Genomic DNA, 23,298 nt, shown 5'->3' on the forward strand with positions numbered 1-23,298 from the left:
TGGAAAAGGTAGGAGAGACATTGGCAAGTTTAACTGTACATGTATAATCCGTCCAAATATTAACCTGTTCTCAAGATCCGTGACAAGAGACAAATCTAGATTTTCTCTGAATCATAAAATACTTTCTGTAGTTTTGCAGAACACTGAGAAAGAGCCAGCAATGAGTTATGACAATGCTGCCCAGCTCCATTAACAACCAAAGGGACACATAGCACTCAACATGTAAAACATACAGGAAACAAGTTTGCAGAAAAATTCACCACTAACAAGTTTAATTGTCACCAAACACCCAACTGGAAATGCATGCAATCATTTATGTAACCCCACAAACATTGTCCAGTTCAACAGGATTTACAAAAGGACTCAAATATTCAAAAGGACCACTGCGATTTCGGGGAGGGAAAAGAGAATGACTTCAAATGATATTACTGCCATAATCATAGGTGACTTGCATAACAGTGTTTCCACTCTTGAGAGAATTAAAGATTCAATCAACTTCCTCAATTGTTGGTCCACCAGAAGGATCCTTTCCAACTTGTTCTGAGAATGGTCCTTCCGGCATACCTCCCTGGTAGAGCTTGGCAGTGACGGGTTTGCATATTTTTTCCAAATCTTTCAATTGCTGCTCAAAGTCTTCCTTCTCTGCTCCCTGGTTTGCTTCCAGCCAGGATATGGCTTGGTTACACTTTTCAATTACTTTGTTCTTGTCTTCCTCGCTGATCTTACCTTTTGTTTTCTCTTCCTCCACTGAACTCTTCATGTTGAATGCATACGACTCCAGGGAATTCTTGGCTACAATCTTCTCGCGCTGCATATCATCTTGGCCTTTGTACCTTTCTGCTTCCTGCACCATCCTCTCAATTTCCTCCTTGCTCAGCCTGCCCTTGTCATTGGTGATGGTGATCTTGCTCTCTTTGCCGGTGCTCTTGTCAACAGCAGACACGTTCAAGATGCCATTGGCATCAATGTCAAAGGTGACCTCAATCTGTGGTATACCACGTGGCGCGGGGGAAATCCCACTGAGGTCAAATTTGCCCAGGAGATTGTTGTCCTTGGTCATGGCTCTTTCTCCTTCATACACCTGGATCAAGACCCCAGGCTGACTGTCAGAATACGTGGTGAAGATCTGTGTCTGCTTGGTGGGAATGGTGGTGTTACGCTTGATGAGTGTGGTCATCACCCCTCCTGCTGTCTCCAAACCCAACGATAGCGGAGTGACATCCAGTAGTAGAAGATCTTGAACATTCTCTGACTTATCCCCCATCAAAATAGCCGCTTGAACAGCCGCTCCATAGGCCACGGCTTCATCAGGATTGATGCTCTTGTTTAGATCTCTGCCGTTGAAGAAATCTTGCAGCAGTTTCTGGATCTTGGGGATGCGGGTGGAGCCCCCGACCAGGACTATTTCATTAACCTGAGCTTTATCCAGCTTGGCGTCTCTCAGAGCTTTCTCCACTGGTTCCAGAGTGCCTCTGAACAGGTCAGTGTTAAGTTCCTCAAACCGAGCCCTGGTGACGGAGGTGTAAAAGTCTATGCCTTCAAATAGAGAGTCAATCTCAACACTAGCTTGGGTGCTGGATGATAGGGTTCTCTTTGCTCTCTCACAGGCTGTCCTCAGTCTCCTGACCGCCCTCTTGTTCTCACTGATGTCCTTCTTGTATTTACGCTTGAACTCCTCAATGAAGTGATTGACCATGCGATTATCAAAGTCCTCTCCTCCCAAGTGGGTGTCGCCCGCCGTCGATTTCACTTCAAAGATACCATCGTCAATTGTGAGAATAGACACGTCAAAGGTGCCACCTCCCAAGTCAAAGATGAGAACATTGCGTTCTCCTCTACCCTTCCTGTCTAGGCCGTAGGCAATGGCAGCTGCTGTTGGCTCATTGATGATACGTAGGACATTGAGACCAGCGATCACACCGGCATCTTTGGTTGCCTGCCGCTGGGAGTCATTGAAGTAAGCCGGCACCGTGATAACAGCATTGGTGACGGTGTAGCCCAGGTAAGCCTCGGCAATCTCCTTCATCTTGGTCAGCACCATGGAAGAGATTTCCTCAGGGTAGAATGTTTTATCCTCACCCTTGTACTCGACCTTCACCTTGGGCTTTCCTGCATCATTCACCACCTGGAAGGGCCAGTGCTTCATATCAGACTGGACCACTGGGTCATTAAACTTCCTCCCGATGAGCCTCTTGGCATCAAAGATGGTGTTGGGTGGGTTCAGGGCCACCTGGTTCTTGGCTGCATCTCCAATGAGCCTCTCGGTGTCGTTGAAGGCCACATAGCTGGGGGTGGTGCGGTTGCCCTGGTCATTGGCGATGATCTCCACCTTGCCATGTTGGAAGACCCCCACACAGGAGTATGTGGTGCCCAGGTCAATGCCGATGGCTGTTCCCTTGGTTGACATCTTTCAAACCTGTTTAAAACGACCTATAAGGGCTGCAGAAGCTCGGCCACACCACCAGGCCTCTCCCCCCGGGTGTCCTGCTATCTTTTTCTGCAACTCCCTCGCGCCTCAATCCCTATTTATAGCCTTCGCGCACGTGGCAGAGACGGGCTGTCTGACTGACGTCCGTGCTGCCCAATGGCTGTGCAAGGTCACCGCCCCTTGGTAACGCTTCGGCCAATGAAGAAAGTCTCTGAATAGAGGGGGCGTGACCGCCGCTGACGACGTGTTCTGCCGATTGTCACGTCGGCGCCACAGGAATGTTTCCGCCGCGTGCTGGAAATGGCGCCAAACCGAATTCAAATTTGAAATCAACGCAAACTGTTTGATTTCCAGAGTTAGGTCCTCCTGGAAATTAGTCTCCTGTTAAAAATCACTGTCAACCGGTGATGATGGATCATGTTTACATGATTATTGCGATATGTTGACGTTTGTCCGGTTGTCAGTTGCCATGGGAACCACTGCAATTTTTTTTTACACTTTTGTCCCCAAAGGAGTCGTTCTGTTTTAAGATTTAATGAATTAAAAGTGCCCTCGAATTAAAGCCAATAAATCCTCTCATTTGCAGTTGGCTCTGCAAAAAATAAGATGACCCTGAAAGCTGCCAGGTAAAATTCCAATGGTCACTCATGGCGTTCATGGAGAAAGCAAGAGGAGCCTGCCATCTGGGCCTGAAACGTGACTCCTGTCCCACACTTGACTCTTGGTGGCCTCTGAAGTGGCAGAGCAAGTCACTCAATTGTCAGCACGATTGCTACAAAATAAGGTCACCCACCAGCACCCAACGAGAGGAAGTAGAATGGACAATAAATGTATTCCCACTGTCACCTATATTTTATAAAGGAAGTTTGCGATGGAAAACACATATCCTTGTGCCTTTCCTGCAATGAGGCAAAGTTTAAAACCTATCAAATTTATGGCAAGTCTGCCCTTGTTACAATATATTTCTCTAGTAAACACAGAGTTAAATAACATTTGCAGCACAGAAATGGGTGACTTTGCCTCAACAGGTCCTTGCTGGTGTTTGTGCTCCACACAAGCCTCCTCCCACCCCTTTTCACCTGGCCCCATCAGCATATCGTTCTGTTCCTTTCTCCCTCCTGTGCTAATCTAGCTTCCCCTTAAATGCATCTAAGCAATCCATCTCAATTGCTCACTGTAACGGTGATTCCACATTGCCACCAGTCTCTGAGTAAAGACTTATAATTTCTTTACAATTTAGGAGTAGCACTTTTTCAGCCCACAGAAGAATCGTTGTGTGCTTAGTACTTCACAGGGAAATCCAGCCTCTCTCTGTGACAGAATTCAAGTTACAGCCTGAAACTTTAGAAATTCGTTCCATTAAGTGGTGTTATTAGAAACTCACAGTTTCATTACTCACAATATGAATACCCTCTGTAAAATCTCCTTTGTGCACCTTGATCTTATAGTTCAGCAGGTGGGGCTGGTAGTAAGTTAAAGTGCCTCACTGTGACTGGCTATAAAGAGCAGGGAGAAAAGGGACAAAGGTTCAGAGCATGTTACTTTTCTGGCCTCCATAGAATTTTTTTCAAAGGATTTGGTCATCTATGTATTTCTCATTTTATTATTGTAATGCTATAACAGAGAGCAAAAAAAACCTAATCCTCAGGAAATGATATAATTTGATCAACCTCCACTTCTAAGATTGGAAACAGAAAATGCTGGAAGTACTCAGCAGGTCAGACAACGTTTGTGGAGAGAGGAACAGAGTTAACATTTCAGGTTAATTTTAAAGGATCAGCGATCCGAAACGCTCACTTGCTTCTCTTTCCATGGTTTCTCCCCGACCTGCTGAATATTTCTAGCATCTGCATACCTAAGTTAAATAAAAAAATCAACTTTGAGTAAATGCTGGGGAGCACAGTTAAATGCAGATGGGGGCAGGAAGTTACAAAGAAATATAAACAGATCATGCAAGTGGGAAAAGTAGTGGCAAATGGAATTAATACTGGAAGTGTGAAGATCCAAAAAAGTGCATTGGATCCAAAAAATGTTAGCCTTTAACTCAGTTCAGTGTTCAGTTCTGGGCATTGCACCTCAAGAAGTCCATATTGACCATGAGGGGATGCAATGTAGATTCACCAGAATTATACTGGAACTTTAAAGGTTATTTTTTCCAAAGGATAATTTTAGTGCATGGCTTTTGCAATTTAGAGAGGTGGAAGCAGATTTAATGTCACATAGAATCAGTTCTTAAATGTCTCCATCAAACCACTAAAAGAAAATCTAACCGAGTCAAATTAAACCAATACATATTTATTCTATGTAGTAAACATTCTGTAGTGCCCTGGTAGTCAAGGAAGAACTGAAGGGTACCAATGGAGAGGTACCACATGCCTCCTCTCCACGGTCACCCGGGTGCAGAGAAGAGTGCTAAGAAATTGAGGTCTCAACTGGTTGAGTAGCCAAGGACAAATTCTCAAGCTGCTATGCTGACTGTCCATGCTGTCCAAAACCATAGTCCAACTTCCCTCACCCCCACCCCAATCTCAGACAGCTGTGGCGAGGGGGTGGGGGTGGGGGTGAGCGGTGTTGGTGCCAACAGCAGGTGTGTAAGCAAATTGCCAAGCTGGTTGGTTCAGAAGAGAAATGGGAATTGGGGGAGGTAATATAGCTTATGTGGCGACTACTGTTTATACTGCAGCATATTACTAGTTCATATTAAAAACCCAATGTCAAACATAATGATTTTAATACAAGACTTTATTAGCCTCTTAAACTCTGATAATGAGATGCAACCAGGAAAGTAAGATAGCACTTCGGCATGATCATATAACAAAAACATGCAAAGCTCACGCAAACAAAACCCATTATCACAGAACCAACTGGGATCCTTCAAAACCAAGTAACCAACTAGTAAAATATAGCATCGGTCCAAATGGCAACTACTTTTGTCATGTCAATGCGCATTCAAGTTACTTACACTAGGGGGCATATTTGTGGTGGAGGGGTGGTGGTGGGGGCGAAAAGAGAGGGGAGAAATGAAAATTTGGGAAGGAATTCAATCAACCTCCTCAATTGTTGGACCACTGAAGGCATTTCCCTTACCAGCCTGGTCGCCAAAACCAACTGGCACATCTCCCTGATATAACTTGGCAATAATAGGGTTGCAGACATTTTCCAACTTCCCCAGTTGCTCCTCAAATTCATCCTTTTCTGCCTCCTGGTGCACCTCCAGCCAGGAAGTGGCCTGGTTACATATGTCAATGACCTTCTTCTTGTCTTCCTCGCTGATCTTGCCATTCATTTTCTCTTCCTCCACCGAGCTCTTCATGTTGAATGCGTACGACTCCAGGGAATTCTTGGCTACAATCTTTTTGCGCTGCATATCATCTTGACCTTTGTACCTTTCTGCTTCCTGCACCATCCTCTCAATTTCCTCCTTGCTCAGCCTGCCCTTGTCATTGGTGATGGTGATCTTGCTCTCTTTGCCGGTGCTCTTATCGACAGCAGACACGTTCAAGATGCCATTGGCATCAATGTCAAAGGTGACCTCAATCTGTGGTACACCACGTGGCGCAGGGGAAATCCCACTGAGGTCAAATTTGCCCAGCAGATTGTTGTCCTTGGTCATGGCTCTCTCTCCTTCATACACCTGGATCAAGACCCCAGGCTGACTGTCAGAATATGTGGTGAAGATCTGAGTCTGCTTGGTGGGAATGGTGGTGTTACGTTTGATGAGTGTGGTCATCACACCTCCTGCTGTCTCCAGACCCAACGATAGTGGAGCAACATCCAGGAGAAGTAAATCCTGAACATTCTCTGACTTATCCCCCATCAGAACAGCCGCTTGAACAGCCGCTCCATAGGCCACAGCTTCATCAGGATTGATGCTCTTGTTCAGCTCCTTGCCATTGAAGAAATCTTGCAGCAGTTTCTGGATCTTGGGGATGCGAGTGGAGCCCCCGACCAAGACAACATCATGGATCTGCGATTTGTCCAGCTTGGCGTCTCTCAGAGCCTTCTCCACTGGTTCCAGAGTGCCTCTGAACAGGTCAGAATTTAGCTCCTCAAACCGAGCCCTGGTGATGGAGGTGTAAAAGTCTAAGCTTTCAAACAGAGAGTCAATCTCAATACTGGCTTGGGTGCTGGAAGATAGGGTTCTCTTTGCTCTCTCGCAGGTTGTCCTCAGTCTCCTGACCGCCCTCTTGTTTTGACTGATGTCCTTCTTGTATTTACGCTTGAACTCCTCAATGAAGTGATTGACCATGCGATTATCAAAGTCCTCTCCTCCCAAGTGGGTGTCACCCGCTGTCGATTTCACTTCAAAGATACCGTCGTCAATTGTGAGAATAGATACATCAAAGGTTCCACCTCCCAAGTCAAAGATGAGAACATTGTGTTCTCCTCTACCCTTTTTGTCTAGGCCGTAAGCAATGGCAGCTGCTGTTGGTTCATTGATGACACGGAGGACATTGAGACCAGAGATCGCACCGGCATCTTTGGTTGCCTGCCGCTGGGAGTCATTGAAGTAAGCTGGCACTGTGATAACAGCATTGGTGACGGTGTGTCCCAGGTAAGCTTCAGCTGTCTCCTTCATTTTGGTCAGCACCATGGAAGAGATTTCCTCAGGGTAGAACGTTTTATCCTCACCCTTGTACTCGACCTTCACCTTGGGCTTTCCTGCATCACTCACCACCTGGAAGGGCCAGTGCTTCATATCAGACTGGACCACCGGGTCATCAAACTTCCTCCCGATGAGCCTCTTGGCATCAAACACAGTGTTCTGGGGGTTCAGAGCCACCTGGTTCTTGGCTGCATCTCCAATGAGCCTCTCGGTGTCGTTGAAGGCCACATAGCTGGGGGTGGTGCGGTTGCCCTGGTCATTGGCGATGATCTCCACCTTGCTCTGTTGAAAGACCCCCACACAGGAGTAGGTGGTGCCCAGGTCAATGCCGATAGCTGCCGGCATTATTTTATATCCTTGTGTGGCCGTGTGTGACAAACTCTCCCAGTCTGCGACGATGCCGCTGCTTCTGCCGCCGTTGGCAGGGCCCAGTTGCTTATTTACAGTCCGCCGGCCGGATTCCAGAATTTTTCCGCGGAACACCCGTCAGTTGCAGCCAATCACAGGCCGGGCCTCACTACCTTTGGAATGCTGTGACAGCCCCCGGGCCAATCGGCAAGCGCGCTACACGGTTGCCGTACCGACCAGGTAACAACAACATTCCGACGAACAGAGGGCGCGAATGTTCCGGAGCCGGCGCTCGATTGCAAGAAATCGTTGGATACTTCTTGGTACTTTCCACCTTTAAATGCCCTGGCTCTTCCGCCGTTACCTAGCAAAGGCGCCTTTGTCTCTGTCCAAAATATCAATGATAAATAAGAAAAGTTCACTCCACTGATTCCTGCGATGAGGGGGTCTGTCTTACCAGGAAATGTTGGACAGGTTGGGCCTGTATCCGCTGGAGTTTAGAAGAATGAGAGGCCATCTTACTGAAACATTAAAGGTCCTGAGGGCATTTGACAGGGTGGACAGTGAAAAGATGTTTCCCCTTGTGGGAGAGACTAGAACTAGAGGACAGTTTAAAAATTAAGGGCCTCCCATTTAGTTGGGGAGAATTCTATTTTTCGTCCTTAGCCTGCGGAATTCTCTTCCCCAAAAGCAGGGGCGGCTGAGTCATCAAGTATATTCAAGGCTGAGTTAGATAGATTCTTGACTGACAAGGGAGTCAAAGGGTAAAGGGGGTAGACAGGAAAGTAGACGCTACAATCAGACCAGCCACGATCTTATCAAATGGCAGAGCAGGCTTGTGGGGCTGAATGGCCTACTCCTGCTCCTAATTCGTTTGTTCATAGGAAGTCATCATAGTGGATTTTTGTCGTGAGCGGAGGCTCACAACTTTAAAATTGGGTGTTGAAAGTGCAGAGGGCTTTTAAACTCTGTGCAAAACAAATCCTCAGTTCCAAGAACTTTAACGAGAACCTCCAGAACTTGAATGAAAAATAGAAGTACACACGCCACAATGCATGCACCCTCACGCCAGTTCCTGAAGGAATATTGGTAACAGAAGTAGCAACCTGTTGACTTCTGTTCAAAGTCAAAATGTATTTTCCCCTTCAGGTTATCTTTAACCTTCCAATAATATCCGAATAGGAGTGGGTTTTTTTTTGATAATGAATTAAACTATATTGTTGAGCAATTTTTAAAAATGTTAAAATATTTCCGGTTATTGCACCACAGGTGTCCACTGTTAGGTGACCAATTGTATAAAACTATTTTTCCAAACTTTACATATAGCACTACATTTGTACAAAAGAAACTTAAAATGTAGTCTGATAAAAGTTACAAATGAAAATATTTATTTTTGCTACAGGATTCCCTTTTAAATTTTAATGTCAACTACCTCAGTGGAAGTTCTTCCACTTTGCAGATGTTTGGCACAGGACAATTCTCGCTGTGATGGAACAGAATGAGGGGCAAGATTAGGATTTATGATGTTCATGTCACCGCCCAGGCTATGTGTGGCTGGCAGGGGAGACATCGCCCAGATTTTTTTTTTACTCTTTCATGGGATGTGGGTGCTGTTGGCAAGGCCATAATTTGCTGCCCATCCCTAATTGCCCTTAAACCATTGCAGTCCATCTAGTGCAGGTACTCCCACAGAGCTTTTCTGCCTGATTCAAAGCTACCAGTCCACAAACTAACTGAAATGCTCTCCATCTGTTGCCAGACTCTTTTCCTTTGATCAGGCTTTAGGGTCATTACAGCACAGAAGGAGGCCTTTCAGCCCATCGGGTCCATGCTGGCTCTCTGTGGAGCATGGAGGCAGAGGTTTGTAAAAGTTCGGCAGGTAGTGAGTTTCAGGTCACAGAATCACAGAATTGTTATGGTCCAGAAGGAGGCCATTTGGCCCATCGTTTCTACACCAGCTCTCCAAATGAGCAACTCACTTATTCCCCCGCCCTTCTCCCGTAACCCTGGACTTTTCAATTGACTTTTCAAATAACAGTCTAATACCCTTTTGAATGCCTCAATCGAACCTGCCTCCACCGCACTCTCAGGTAGTGCATTCCAGACCCCAACCACTCACTGCGTGAAAAAATTTTTCCTCAGATCACCATTGTTTCTTTTACTAAATACTTTAAATCTGTGCCCCCTCGTTCTTGATCCTTTCACGTGTGGGAACAGTTTCTCCCTATCTACTCTGTTTAGACCCCTTATGATTGTGAATACCTCTATCAAATATCCTCTCAGCCTTCTCTTCTCCGAGGAAAACTGTCCCAACTTCTCCAATCCTACTTCATAATTGAAGTTCCTCATCCCTGGAACCATTCTTGTGAATCTTTTCTGCACTCTGTCCAATGTCTTCACATCCTTCCTAAAGTGTTCTGGCCAGAGCAGGATGCAATACGCCAGCTAAGGCCAAACTGGTAACTTATACAAGTTCAATTTAACCTCCTTGCTCTTGTAATCTATTAATAAAGTCTAGGATACTATATGCTTTATTAACTGCTCTCTCCACCTGTCCTGCCACCTTCAATGATCTATGCAAATACACACCCAGGTCCCCGTGTTCCTGCACCCTCTATTTTATATTGTCTCTCCATGTTCTTTCTATAAAAATGAATCACTTCACATTTCTCTGCATTGAACTTCATCTGCCACCTGCTCTGTAAAAAAATGTTCCTCACATTTCCCATGCATATCTTTGCCAATCAGCGCCCTTGTACCATCAGCTAATCGGAACAGCTTTCTTTTGTCTACCTTTCAGAATCTTAAATAAAAACAGAAACTGCTGGAAAAAACTTAGCAGAAACAGAGTTAATGTTTTAAGCCCAATATGACTCTTCTTTGGAGATTGTCAGAATCTTGCTCACTTCTGTCAAATATTTCCTTTAGTCCATGGGATGTGGGTGTCACTGGCTAGGCCAGCATTTATCACCCATCCCTAATTGCCATTGTTCTGAGGGCACTTAAGAGTCACCTATATTGCTGTGGGTCTGGAGTCACAAGCAGATTTCCTTGAAATCTGTTAGTGAACCAGATGGGTTTTACAACAATCATCAATGGACTTTTGATTCCAGATTTTTATTGAATTCAACTTTTACCATCTGCCGTGGTGGGATTTGAACCCAGGTACCCCAGAGCATTACCCTGGGTCTCTGGAATGTCAATCCAGTGACAATATGACTCTGACAACACCTCCCATTATCTCTCCTCAGTCTCCTTTGCCTCCAGGATAACAGCCCCAGCTTCTTCAATCTAACCTCACAGCTGAAACCCCTCATCCCTGGAACCATCCTGGTAAATCCTCTCTGTACCCTCTCAAGGATCCCCCCATCCTTCACTAAAGTGTTGTGATCAGAACTGGATGTGACATTCTAGTTGTGGCTTAAACAAAGCTTTGCACAGGTTCAGCATAACTTTCCTACTTTTGTACTCAATGCTTCAATTTATGAAACCCAAGATCCCACATGGTTTGATAATTACAGACTCAATGTCCTGCCGTCTTTAAAGAACTATGCATATGAACCCCCAGGTCCTCTGTCCCTAACTGCGCCATTAAGTCTACATTGCCTTTCCCTATCTCTCCTGTCAAAATGCACCAGCTCGTTTTTACAGTCAATTGGTATCATTCTCTCCTCCAAGTTTGGTATCATTGGCAAATTTTGAAATTTTACTCTGTATTCCAATATTCAAGTCATTTATAGAAGCAGCAGTCCCAGTACTAGGGAACACCATTGTCTCACCATCCTCAGTCTGAAAAACAACTATTTACAGTTCCCAACTGTCCTTGTCCTTAAGACAATTTGTTATCCAAGTTGACACTGACCCTCCTATTTCATAAGCCTCAATGTTGTTAATCAGCCTTTTATGTGGCACTTTCTCCAAAACTTTCTTAAAATCCATACAGGTAACTTCCATTACTTTCTCTTCATCAATATTCTCTGTCACTTCATCAAAATGTTCAATGAGGTTACTCGAACATCATCTGCTTTTCACAAATTCGTGCTGGCTCCTTAATTAACTCAAACCTGATTATTGTTTCCAAAATCTTATCCACCAATGTTTAAGTCCAGCAAAAGTCCTGATTTTCAGATTTCATCTCCTTATTTTCTCTTGATTGTGGAAAATAAAAGCTCATGGTATAGGGGATAACATATCAGCATGGATAGAAGATTGGCTAGCTAACAGGAAGCAGAGAGTAGCCATAAATGGGTCTTTTTCTTGTTGGCAGGATGTGATGAGTGGCTGTAGAGAGAGCTTTAAACTAAATAGATGGGAGAGGGTTCTGGAGAGGGGATAAGTAGGCTTACAAAGCAAAAGGATATGGTGGCATTGCAGGGCAGCTATTTAGGTAATGATACCCAGAGTGTGACAGGAAGGGACAGAGTGTACAAACATAAAAGAAACAGCAGCAAATAGGGTCAAAGGGGGGAAAAAGTGGTAAAAAGGCAAAATTAATGGCTCTTTACTTAAATGCAAGTAGTATTCAGAAAAAAATGAATTAACAGCACAAATAGAGATTAATGGGTATGATCTTATAGCCATTATGGAGACATGGTTACAAGATCAAAGCTGGAAATGAAATATTCAGGGGTATGTGAATTTTCGAAAGGACAGGCAGGAAGGAAGGAATGGGTGGTGAGGTAGCTTTGTTAGTGGAATGAGATGGGATAAGTGTGATAGCAAGAAATGATCTTGGATCAGAAGATGTGGAATCCATGTGGGTGGAGGTAAGAAATAACAAGGGGAAGAAGACACTGGTAGGAGTAGTCTATAGGTTCACTAACAGTAGCTATGCAGTTGGACAGAGAATAAATCAGGAAATAACGAGGGCATGTAAAAAAGCCAGCATATTAATCATGGGTGACTTTAATCTCCATGTAGATTGGGAAAATCAAATTGGCAGAGGTAGCCACGAGCAAGAATTCATAGAGTGCATTCGGGACAGTTTCCTAGAACAATATGTCATGAATCCAACCATGGATCAGGCTATTTTGGATCTGGTAATGTGTAATGAAGCAGATTTAATAAATGATCTCAGAGTAAAAGATCCCCTAGAAAACAGTGACCGTAACATGGTGGAATTTAGCATTCAGATTGAGAGTGAGAAACTTAGTTCAGAAACATCTGTGCTAAACTTAAATAAGGGTAATTACAAAGGAATGAGGGCAGAGTTGGCTGGAGTGGACTGGAAAAGGAGTTTAGTAGAAAAGACGATTGATGGACATTAGCAGATATTTAAGAAAATAGTTCATGACTCATAACAAAGATATGTTCCAGTGAGGAAGAAGGATTGTAGGAAGGGGATAAACCAGCCATGGTTAACCAAGGAAGTTAAGGATAGTATCAAAGTGAAAGAAAAAACATACAATGTGGCAAAGATTAATGGTAAGCCAGAGGATTGGGAAAATTTTAAAAACCAACAGAGGATGAACAAAAAAAATAAAGAGGGAGGAAATAAACTTTGAGGGTAAACTAGCAAGTGATATAAAAATGGACTGTAAGAGCTTCTTTAAATATATAAAAAGGAAGAGAGAGACCAAAGTCAATATAGGCCACTTAGAGAATGAGGCTGGTGAAATAGTAATGGGGAACCAGGAAAGTGCAGAGGAGTTGAATAAATACTTTGCATCAGTCTTCACAGTAAAAGACACTAATAGCATACCAAAAATACTAAATAATCATGGGGCAAAAGGAGGGGAGGAAATAAATAAAATAACTATCACTAGAGAAAAAGTACTCAGGAAACTAATGGATGGCAACCTGTAACTAGTGGAGTGCCACAGGGATCAGTGCTGGGGCCTCCATTATTTGCAATATATATTAATGACTTGGATGAGGGAAGTGAATGTACTATCACCAAATTTGCGGATGACACAAAAATAGGTGGGACAGCAAGCAGTGAGGATGACACAAAGAGTCTACAGAGGGATATAGACAGGCTAAGTGAGTGGGCAAAAATGTGGCAGATGGAATATACTGTGGGAAAATGTGAGGTTATGCATTTTGGCAGGAAGAGTAGAGGAGCTGAAATTATTTAAATAGAGAAAGGCTGCAGAAAGCTGCAGCATAGAGGGATTTAGGGGCCCTCGTGCATGAATCTCAAAAAGCTAACATACAAGTTCAGCAGGTAATAGGGAAGGCAAATGGAACATTGGCCTTTATTTCAAAGGGAATGGGGTATAAAAATAGGGAAGTCTTGCTGAAGCTATACAAGGCACTAGTTAGACCACACCTAGAATACTGTGAACAGTTTTGATCCCCTTATCTAAGGAAAGATAAATTGGCATTGGAGGCAGTCTAGAGAAGGTTCACTAGGTTGACCCCGGGGATGGAGGGATTTTCTTATGAGGAGAGGTTGAGTAGGTCGGGCCTTTACACATTGGAGTTTAGAGGAATGAGAGGCGACCTTATTGAAACATATAAGATTCTTAGGGACTTGACAGGGTAGATGCTGTGAGGTTGTTTCCCCTTCTGGGAGAGTCTAGGACCACAGGGCATAATTTCAAAGTAAGGGGGCGCTCACTTAAAACAGAGATAAGGAGGATTTTTTTCTCTCAGAGGGTAGTGAATCTGTGGAATTCTTTACTGCAGAGGGCTGTAGAGGTTGGGTCGTTAAGTATATTCAAGGCTGATAGACATATTTTTACTCAGTAAGGGAATCAAGGGTTATGGGGAAAAGGCAGGAAAGTGGAGTTGAGGGTTATCAGATCAGCCATGATCTCATTGAATGGCGGAGCAGACTTGATGGGCCGAATGGCCTGCTTCTGCTCCTACGTCTTGTGGTCTTATGGTGCTCCACAGGGATCAGTGCTGCAGCCTCAACCTTTTACAGTTTATATAAATGACTTGGATGAAGGGACTGAAGGAATGGTTGCTAAATTTGCTGACAACACAAAGATAGATAGGAAAGTAAATTGTGAAGAGGGCATAAGGAGGCTATAAAGGGACATAGATAGGTTAGGTGAGTGGTTAAAGATTTGGCAAATAGATTATAATGTGGACAAACATGAAATTGTCCATTTTGGCAGGAAGAATAAAAAAGCTTATTATCTAAATGGTGAGAGATTGCAGAGTTCTGAGTTTCAGAGAAAGCTTGGTGATCTAGTGCACGAATCACAGAAGGCTACTATGCAGGTATCACAAGTAATTAGGAAAGCTAATAGAATGTTATCATTTATCGTGAGGAGGATTGATTACAAAAGTTGGGAGGTTATGCTGCAGTTGTACAGGGCACTAGTCAGACCATAACTGGAGTACTGTGCAATTGGACAGGTTAGGCTTGTACCCACTGGAGTTTAGAAGCGTAAGAAGTGACTTGGTTGAAACCTTTAAGATCCTGAGGGGTCTTGACAGGGTGGATGTGGAGAGGATGTTTCCTCTTGTGGGAGAATCTAGAACTAGGAGTCACTGTTGACAAAGATGTTATATTTCCCAATCTCTTCTTTAGCACAGGTCTCACTTCATTTGGTTTGGTTACTTCCTGTGATTTTGGAACAGGTGCTATATGAATGCAAGTTGCTGCTGTCATATTTGTCCCAGAAACCATAAGAACGCGAGAAATAGGAACAGGAATAGACCATTCAGCACTTCCATCCCGCTCCACCATTCAATGAGATCATGGCTGATCTTCCACTTTAACAGCATTTTCCTTCACTATTGCCGTATCCCTTGATGTTTTTAATATGTAGAAATCTATCGACCTCAGTCTTGAGCACGCTCAGTGACTGAGCCTCCACAGCCCTCCGGGGGTAGAGAATTCCAAAGATTCACCACCCTCTGAGTGAAGAAATTCCTCATCATCTCAGTCCTAAATAACCTGCCCCTTATTCTGAGACTCTGTCCCCTGGTTCTAGACACCGCCACCCCCACCCCCCGACCAGCCAGGGGAACATCCTTCCTGCATCTACCCTCTCAAGCGCTGTAAGAATTTTATATGTTTGAATGAGATCACCTCAGTCCAGAAGATAAAGTCCCAGTCTTTTTTAATCTTCCTCATAGGACAATCCCTGGTCACCTGGACCAATCAGAACACGGTTAGCTGACCTCACCGCCGAATGTTGGAGAAGGTTCTGAAGCGCCGGCCAATGAGAGCACGGCGGGTCCACGAGACGCCGAAAGTTGGAGAATCTTCTGGAAGGATCAAGTCCGGGGAAGAAACCGCTGGAAAGAGGGAGAAATTTCCCCAGGTACCCGGGAGTGTTTGGGGGGAATTAGGGAAAGGGTGGAGGGAAGAGGAATAGATTCTGATCAGCTGGGGTTAGAGATAAAGTGAGGATATATTGAAGGATGTGATCCCTCTGAGTGCAGCAGCTTCTGAAATTGGGCTGCTCACTAATGGGATTTTTTTTTTTTAAACACGAAGGAGAATGTTTAATATAAATTCAACCAATGATTTATTTTATTTTGCAGCTTCATTGGTCGTGCAACCGCTCAGCGCCTTCGGAATTATTTTCCGCCCATCGTCGAGTAAACTTCAGCTCATCCAACATTCTTGCTGCCCGTGTCCTGATTTGCACCAAGTCCTGTTCACCCATCGCCGCCCGCCTGCGCTCACTGACCTACCTGAGCTCCCGGCCAGCAACACCTCGACTTTACAGTTCTCACTCACCTGAGGGGCCTGGAAAGTTCCCCTTCCTACCCTAAGGGTGCTGAGGCTGATCGATGCCGTCCTGTTGCTGCCCCTGGCAAGATTAGTAGTTTAGCACAGATTGAGTGTACGCCCTAATATGTCTGGTTCAATTACTGTTGGATTAAACTCAGTCATTAAAAGACACAAAAGTGTATAGAAAGGTAAAATATTTCTCTCCTACATTATATATACTTACCAGTAACCTCTGTGTAGTGGCATTCAGAATCTGAGTCAGGTTGCCACCCCGCTCCCCTGAATTTACCTGGAAAAGAAGCCGCTACTTTTTCACCCGACTTTCCGGTGGTTGGATAGTCCTGTTGGGCATGGGGGATGTCCCGTGGGGATGGAGACGAGGGATAATCAGGGGGGCCGGGGACATGCGGGGAGCCCTGAGGGGATGGATCAGTACTATAGTTACCCACAAGTTGGAAGTAGTTTGAATTCTTCTAACTTTTTCTGGGTAAATATTACTGTAAGACAATCAGAAACATTCAAAGTTGGCAACTTATATCATAATTCCGTATATATTATATACACATAGATTTTATCCAAATAGAAATTATTCAGTTTCCACTTACATATATTAATCGTTTGAACAGGCATAAGGCTAAAACTCAATTTAAGTTGCATATGTAATCAGGTAAGACCAGTATACAAATGGAAGATAATATAATTACTCAGCAACCAGCAATAGGTAATATTGGGCCCAGTATTAATTTGCTGATGTTTTCCTGATGTTGCTCAGGTTGAGCTCCAATACACATTACACCAGAAAGTGAATGTGAACAACAGAATGTCCAAGCCGCAGTTGAATCTGTGGTGGCTGTTCCGTCCACCTGCTGTTGTTGCCAAGCACTGAAGTGTGGAACGAGAATTAGACCATTCAACAGACCATATCCACTCCATGTGAACATGATCTGTATCCATTTAATCTCTAACTACTTAAAACAAAATTGAATCAATTATGGACCGATAACCGGAATACCACCTTGGCCAAATCCAGGTTAGAAACCGAGGAAAGCACAAAGGATAGGATTTCTCATGTGTTCTTTAGCCATTCTAACCTTTAAATAATCAACAGTGTAGGTTAAACTTTCCAAGGGCTTTGGGGAAATAAAGAACTTGATTTACGTGATACCTTTCACAATCTCAGGCTGTCCAAATGTGTTTTACAACCAATAAAGTACCAGCCATTGTTGTAACGTAGAAAATACAGCAGCCAATTTGCACACAGAAAGCTCCCACAAATAGTGATGTGAAAATGACTGTGAAAACGTGATAATTTTTTTAGCGATGATCATATATTGGCCAGAGTGCCGGGAAGAATGCCCCTTCTCATTTTCAAAATAATGCTGTGGGATATTTTGTCTAGTTGAGAAGGCAGATGGGCTCTCAGTTTAATGTCTCATCCAAAAGGTGGAACAGCTGACTGCAGCACCTCCTCTGTACTGCCCTAGGTAGGTTTGTTCTAAACTCTGGAGTGGGACTTGAATTCATGACTTAGTGACTCAGTGGAGAGAGTGCTACCACTGAGACAATGAGGACGGATATACTGTCTTAACTTGTCGTACACAAGGACCTCTCAAGTTCAGTGTCCAGTCCATGCTGACCTTCTTGATCTCATCTGGTGCAGCACAAATTGGCTCAAGATCCCTGGATTAATGAAGAGGGTGGGGCGGGGAGAGAGGGAGCATAGGCAAGGTTGGGGAGAGGATGGGGGGAGTCAGTTCAGTGTCCTACTGCTCAGCACAGTCTAATAATGCCCTGTTGTCATATGAGCACACAATTGGACTTGGCTATAATGAAACCCAACGGTTCAATAGTCTGCCAACAATCACTATCTTGTTTTACGCATAAACACTTTGGCCACTTTGGTGAGGTGTTAGGGACTCCTGGAATGATAAGCAAATAAGTCACTGCAATCCACTTTTTTTTGGATCAATCGATTGTTTGAACCTGCCTTAATACGGGCACCTCCACAGCACCCAGGATGCATCTATTTCAATAGAGCATACACAGTGGGGCATGATCAGCTAAGTGAAGTCCATTTGCAGCAATGCCTATTCAATATTCAGGTCAAGGCATCATGTCGCTCACAGACTAAACATGTAGATTTTGTTTCTGCTATGCAATTGTTAACTTTACCCTGGCATTTAAGCTCCCCTTTAGACACAATTTACATGGGAAATGTTTGATACAACATGACCCAACTTCCTTTTATTCCAGCTCAAATATCTGCTTTACAGGTTACAGTGATGACATGGGATTGGACTAATATCTTTCACAACTGTTAAGCTTCCATCTCCACTTTATCACTGGCATATTGAAAAGACCAAGTTGCACAACTGCTGAGTCTATGGAGCAAGCCTGGAGTTTGAGAAGCTCTTCCTCCACCACCCATCCCCCAGGGTAATAAGAGTCATAGAGGTCTACAGCACAGAAAAAGGCCCTTCGGCCCATTGAGTCTGCGCCGATCAAACAAACAAGTACCTAACTATTCTAATCTCATTTTCCAGCACTAGGCCCATAGCCTTGTGTGCCATAGCATCGCAAGTGCACATCCAAATACTTCTTAAATGTTATGAGGGTTTCCTGCCTCTACCACCCTTTCAGGCAGAGAGTTCCAGATTCCCACCACCCTCTGGGTGAAAAAAATTCTTCCTCACATCCCCTCTAAACCTCCTGCCCCTTGCCTTAAATCTATGCCCCCTGGTTGTTGATCCCTCCACCAAGGGGAAAAGTTCCTTCCTGTCTACTCTATCTATGCCCCTCATAATTTTATACACCTCAATCATGTCCCCCCTCAATCTCCTCTGCTCCAGGGAAAATAACCCCAGTCTATCCAATCTCTCCTCATAACTAAAACTCTCCAGCCCAGGCAACATCCTGGTAAATCTCTGCAATCACATCCTTCCTATAATGCGGATTCCAGAACTGCACACAATACTCTAGCTGTGGCCTAACCAGCGTTTTATACAGTTCCAGCATAACCTCCCTGTTCTTATATTCTATGCCTAATAAAGGCAAGTATCCCATATGCCTCCTTAACCACCTTATCTACCTGTCCCGCTACCTTAAGGGACCAGTGGACATGCACATGCACACCAAGGTCCGTCTGATCCTCGGTACTTCCCAGGGTCCTACCATTCATCGTGATGAATGAGGTCAGTATCCTTTGCAATTAGCTTGCCTACAGGAATTCAGGTGTGGTAACCTCTTGCACTTTACATTTTCCTTTTGGATGAGATGCTGCCTGCCCTGCCAGCTAGATGTAAAAGATCCCATGGCACTATTTTGAGGAGCAGGTGAGTTATCCCTGGTACCCCAGCCAATATCTTTCCCTCAATCAATATTAATGAAAGAAAGCAGATTAACATATTCACATTACTGTTTTGGAAACTAGCTGTGTGCAAATTATCTGCTGCGTTCACTACATTATGATAATGACTATATTTAAAAAAGGTATTTCATTGGCTGTAAGGCACTTTGGGATGTCCTGCATTTGTGAAAGTTGCTCTTAAAATGCAAGACTTTCTTTTTATACTTACCAAACATGGCAACACCAAACAGAAAATTTAACAGTCACCTGTTGAACCAGTCAGCTTTATTTGATGAATAGCTGATACCACATGGTCCAAGGTCTGATCCTTGGTTGACGATGTCACACAATTGGTTTCAACTTTCCTCAATTGAGAAAGGTAAATGAAAAGTCATCCACACTTTATTGCCTCTCATCAAAATACACTCACGTGCAGATGTTGAGTTAGAACAGTCAAACTTGGGTTTTGACTCCATGCAGAGTCAAATTAAGTTCATGGACAAGGCTCACCAAATACAACCTGCACTTTATATAGCACCTTTAATGCAGTAAAATGTCCCATGGCACTACACAGGAACAATCATCAAATGAAATTTTACACCGAGCCATATAAGGAGAGATTAAGCCAGGTTGGTCAAAGTGGTCAGTTTTAAGGAGCACCTTAAAAGGACAGAGTAGTAGAGAGGGTGGAGAGATTTAGGGAGGAAACTACAGAGCTTAGGGTCTAGTTGCTGAAGGCACAGTCGCCAATGGTGGTGCAATGGAAATCAGGAACATACAGGACGCCAGAATCAAAGGGTGATAGGGCTGGAGAGGGTTACAGAGATAGGGGAGAAACTATGGAGGAGTTAGAAAACAGTATTTAAAACTGTGGCATCATTGGACTGGGGGTCAATGCAGATCATGCAGGTGGTAGGTGAATGTGAGCTAGGGTATGGATTGAGTTTTGGATAAGCTTAAGTTTACAGCAGGTGCATAGCGATCATTGGGTTGAGATACCAGAGCCTGACTGTAGAGCTGAACCCAGTAAAGGAGTCAAATATCCTTAGCAGACTAGGGAAATTGGAAGGAAAGGAAATGTGCAAAAATACTGCCAAAATAAACTAACATTTTGTTTTTAACATTCAGAGGGAGTGAACCCAGTTCAGATAGATTGGGATCAGAAAGTGTTACATAAAGCACTTCTCAACATTGGTGCCAACAACCCAATTCTGAAGGAATTCAGAAGCTAATTTCACAGTGACGGGAGCTCAACAACACAAGAGAAAAAGTCTTACATATTCCCATTAAAAAAAAAAATCACTTACTTTTAGAAAACAAGCATGTCACACGACCACCCCAATTCCAGGCCCTGCAACCCACTCGAACATACAAATTAGGAGCAGGAACAGGCCATTTGGCCCATCAAACCTGCTCCACTATTTCAACAAGAGCATGGCTGATCCAACTGTGATCTCAGCTCCACATTCTCACCTACCCCCATTAACCTTCGACTCCCTTGTTAGTCAAGAATCTATCTTCCCCTGTCTTAAAAATATTCAAAGAACTTGCCTCCACCACACTCTGGGAGTGAGAGTTCCAAAGATTCACGACCTGCTGAGAGAAAAATATTCTCCTCATGGAACTAAACTAGGAAGCACAATGACTAATGGGCATGAAATGTTATCACTGGAACTGGGTTCCCTCCCATTGTTTGAATGTTAGTTTATTTTGGCAGTATTTCTACACATTTTCTTTCCTTCCAATTTCCCAAGTGATATCACTGTGAAATGTTCACACTTTATCCCATTTTGGCTGTACAAAATGACAGTTAACTAAAGAGTCCATAGCACAGAAACAAGCCATATGGCCCAACTAGCCTAAGCCAATGTTTATGTTCCACATGAGCCTCCTCCCAACTCACTACATTTCACTTTATCAACATATCCTTCTATTCTGTTCTCCCATGCAGTTATCTAATTTCCCCTTAAATGCATTTATGTTATTCACCTCTATGTGTAGCGCATTCCACATTCTCACCATTCGCTGGGTCAAGGTTTGTCCTGAATTGCTTACTAACATATAGTGGAAACATTTTCTCTAAAGCGAGCATCAATCACCAATGGCTATAGGTCTTTTCCTGTTGGAGCAGCCAGTTTGAGGGTGGATTTACATCTCTCAATTTAAGAGCGGTCTCCATGGCAAAAGAAGTCCAGAATCACACCCCGATTGGCTCTGGGAATGTAGCAGTCCGAGAATCCTTTGGGCAGGTTAGTGACCCACCATTCAAACTCCACACCAAGAGTGATACTCCATGGGGTGTCACGTTAAACTGGATTTTTTTTTAAAGTTTTAAATTAAAGAAGTCTGCTGCACATAAAGTTGAAACAGGATCTTTTAATAGTGACTAAATGGACACTGCTGCAATTGCATTCACCAAGACAGTGCCAGGTCGGAAATGCAGCTGCGCACACTGAGCAGGTACGCACACTACCCCCTCCCTTGGCAATCCACAGCATTGCACATTCCTACCACTCATGAAACATGAGTATTGCACACCATTAGAGCATGTTGCCTTCCTTATGATTCCCTCCCCAACCTCCCCCAGTATTAGCAATATGCTAAATAACCTCAGTAACACTAATATTGGAACCAACCAGGTTAGGGCTGTTTTAATATTAGAACACAAAATAATTTACAATCGTTCATTCAATGCAGAAGTAACATTTCTGCAACAGCAACTGAAAGCAAGAAGATTTTCCCCGAAATTAAAAAGCTTTCATTAAAAATGACAATAAAAAATCAACGTACATTAGAAGTAACACAATTAATTGCTTCAAAGTTGGTTGATTGATCACATTAATAAATTCTTGTCACACATGCACATAGAAAATTTTGGCATGCTGTTTTAACAGTCACCAATTTAATTGAAGCAGTTTAAAATCTTAAAATGGCAAATCTGGGAATGTCATCCAAATGAGTTCACGCACAGGTTAAAGGCAGCACATCATTCAATTTCTGCTTTAATGTTGTTACTGAATAAAAAATAAAGCATTTTCTTTACTTCTGTACCTTAACATTGAGGAAAGTACTTGAACTCAATCTGGTTTTGATTAAGTTGGAAACCACTTCTATTTAGCGATAGGCAATAAATGCTGGCCTAGCCAGCGATGTCCACATCCCACGAACAAATACAAAAACAATCTGTGGTGTTCATTCATTGTGTGATTTATCACTTGAAATTTATTAAAATATATTTTGCATAATGCTGAGTGTTTCTAAAGTTAATTTAATGGAGGAAATTTAATTTAAGAAGTTCTCCTTGGTTCATGGAAGGACAAGGGGAGATTTAACAGAGGTGTTCAGAATTCTGGGGGTGCTAAGAGTATTTAGAGAGAAAATATTTCTACTGGCAGAAGGATCGGTAACTAGAGGACATGGAATTCATATAATTGGGAAAAATTTCTGGGTGGTGTGTGAAGAGATTTTTTTTCAAATGCGTGTTGTGACCCGAAATGCACTGTCTGAAAAGGCGGTGGAAACAGTGTCAATAATAACATTCAAAAGGGAATGAATAAATGCTCAAAATAGAAACATTTGCAGAGCTGTCAGAGAAAAAAAATAATAATTGGTAGCTCTTTCAAAGAGCCAGCACAGGCACGATGGGCCAAATGGCTTCCTTCTGCACTGCATGATGCTGTGATTTTAGGTGCTTTCAATTCACATCCTTTTTCCTTGCCACTCCTTTCCACCACCCACCCCACTATCAACAATGAGAAGGATGCTAGACCTGGGGTATGCAAGATGATCAAACACTCCCAGATTCAAGGAATACTCATTTCACACCAGTAAAGATCACTTCACTGTAACCCAATCACAGACACACAGCTCTAATTATATCAATTAATAAATGATAGGGAGTTTTCTGCTGTGCACTTGAGCCTGCAAGA

The 23,298-nt window shown here is 43.5% G+C and overlaps 2 protein-coding genes across 2 annotated transcripts; both read right to left on the reverse strand.

The window, feature by feature from the left end:
* Positions 1-373: 373 nt before the first annotated feature.
* Positions 374-2,416, reverse strand: LOC144695559 (heat shock 70 kDa protein 1A-like). The gene has a single exon (XM_078566438.1). The coding sequence runs from the start codon at positions 2,405-2,407 to the stop codon at positions 488-490; it is 1,920 nt and encodes a 639-aa protein (XP_078422564.1). The 5' UTR covers positions 2,408-2,416; the 3' UTR covers positions 374-487.
* A 3,052-nt stretch (positions 2,417-5,468) lies between these two features.
* Positions 5,469-7,363, reverse strand: LOC144695560 (heat shock 70 kDa protein 1A-like). The gene has a single exon (XM_078566439.1). It carries the CDS (start codon positions 7,125-7,127, stop codon positions 5,469-5,471), a length of 1,659 nt encoding a protein of 552 aa, XP_078422565.1. The 5' UTR covers positions 7,128-7,363.
* Between the last annotated feature and the right edge of the window lie 15,935 nt (positions 7,364-23,298).

Source organism: Cetorhinus maximus, chromosome 21 (genome assembly GCF_964194155.1).
Source record: "Cetorhinus maximus chromosome 21, sCetMax3.hap1.1, whole genome shotgun sequence".
NCBI lineage: Eukaryota > Metazoa > Chordata > Chondrichthyes > Lamniformes > Cetorhinidae > Cetorhinus > Cetorhinus maximus.

Excerpts from the sequence above, each read along its gene's own strand:
- LOC144695560 (XM_078566439.1), bottom strand. The coding sequence starts at position 7,127 with ATGAAGCACTGGCCCTTCCAGGTGGTGAGTGATGCAGGAAAGCCCAAG.
- LOC144695559 (XM_078566438.1), bottom strand. The coding sequence starts at position 2,407 with ATGTCAACCAAGGGAACAGCCATCGGCATTGACCTGGGCACCACATAC.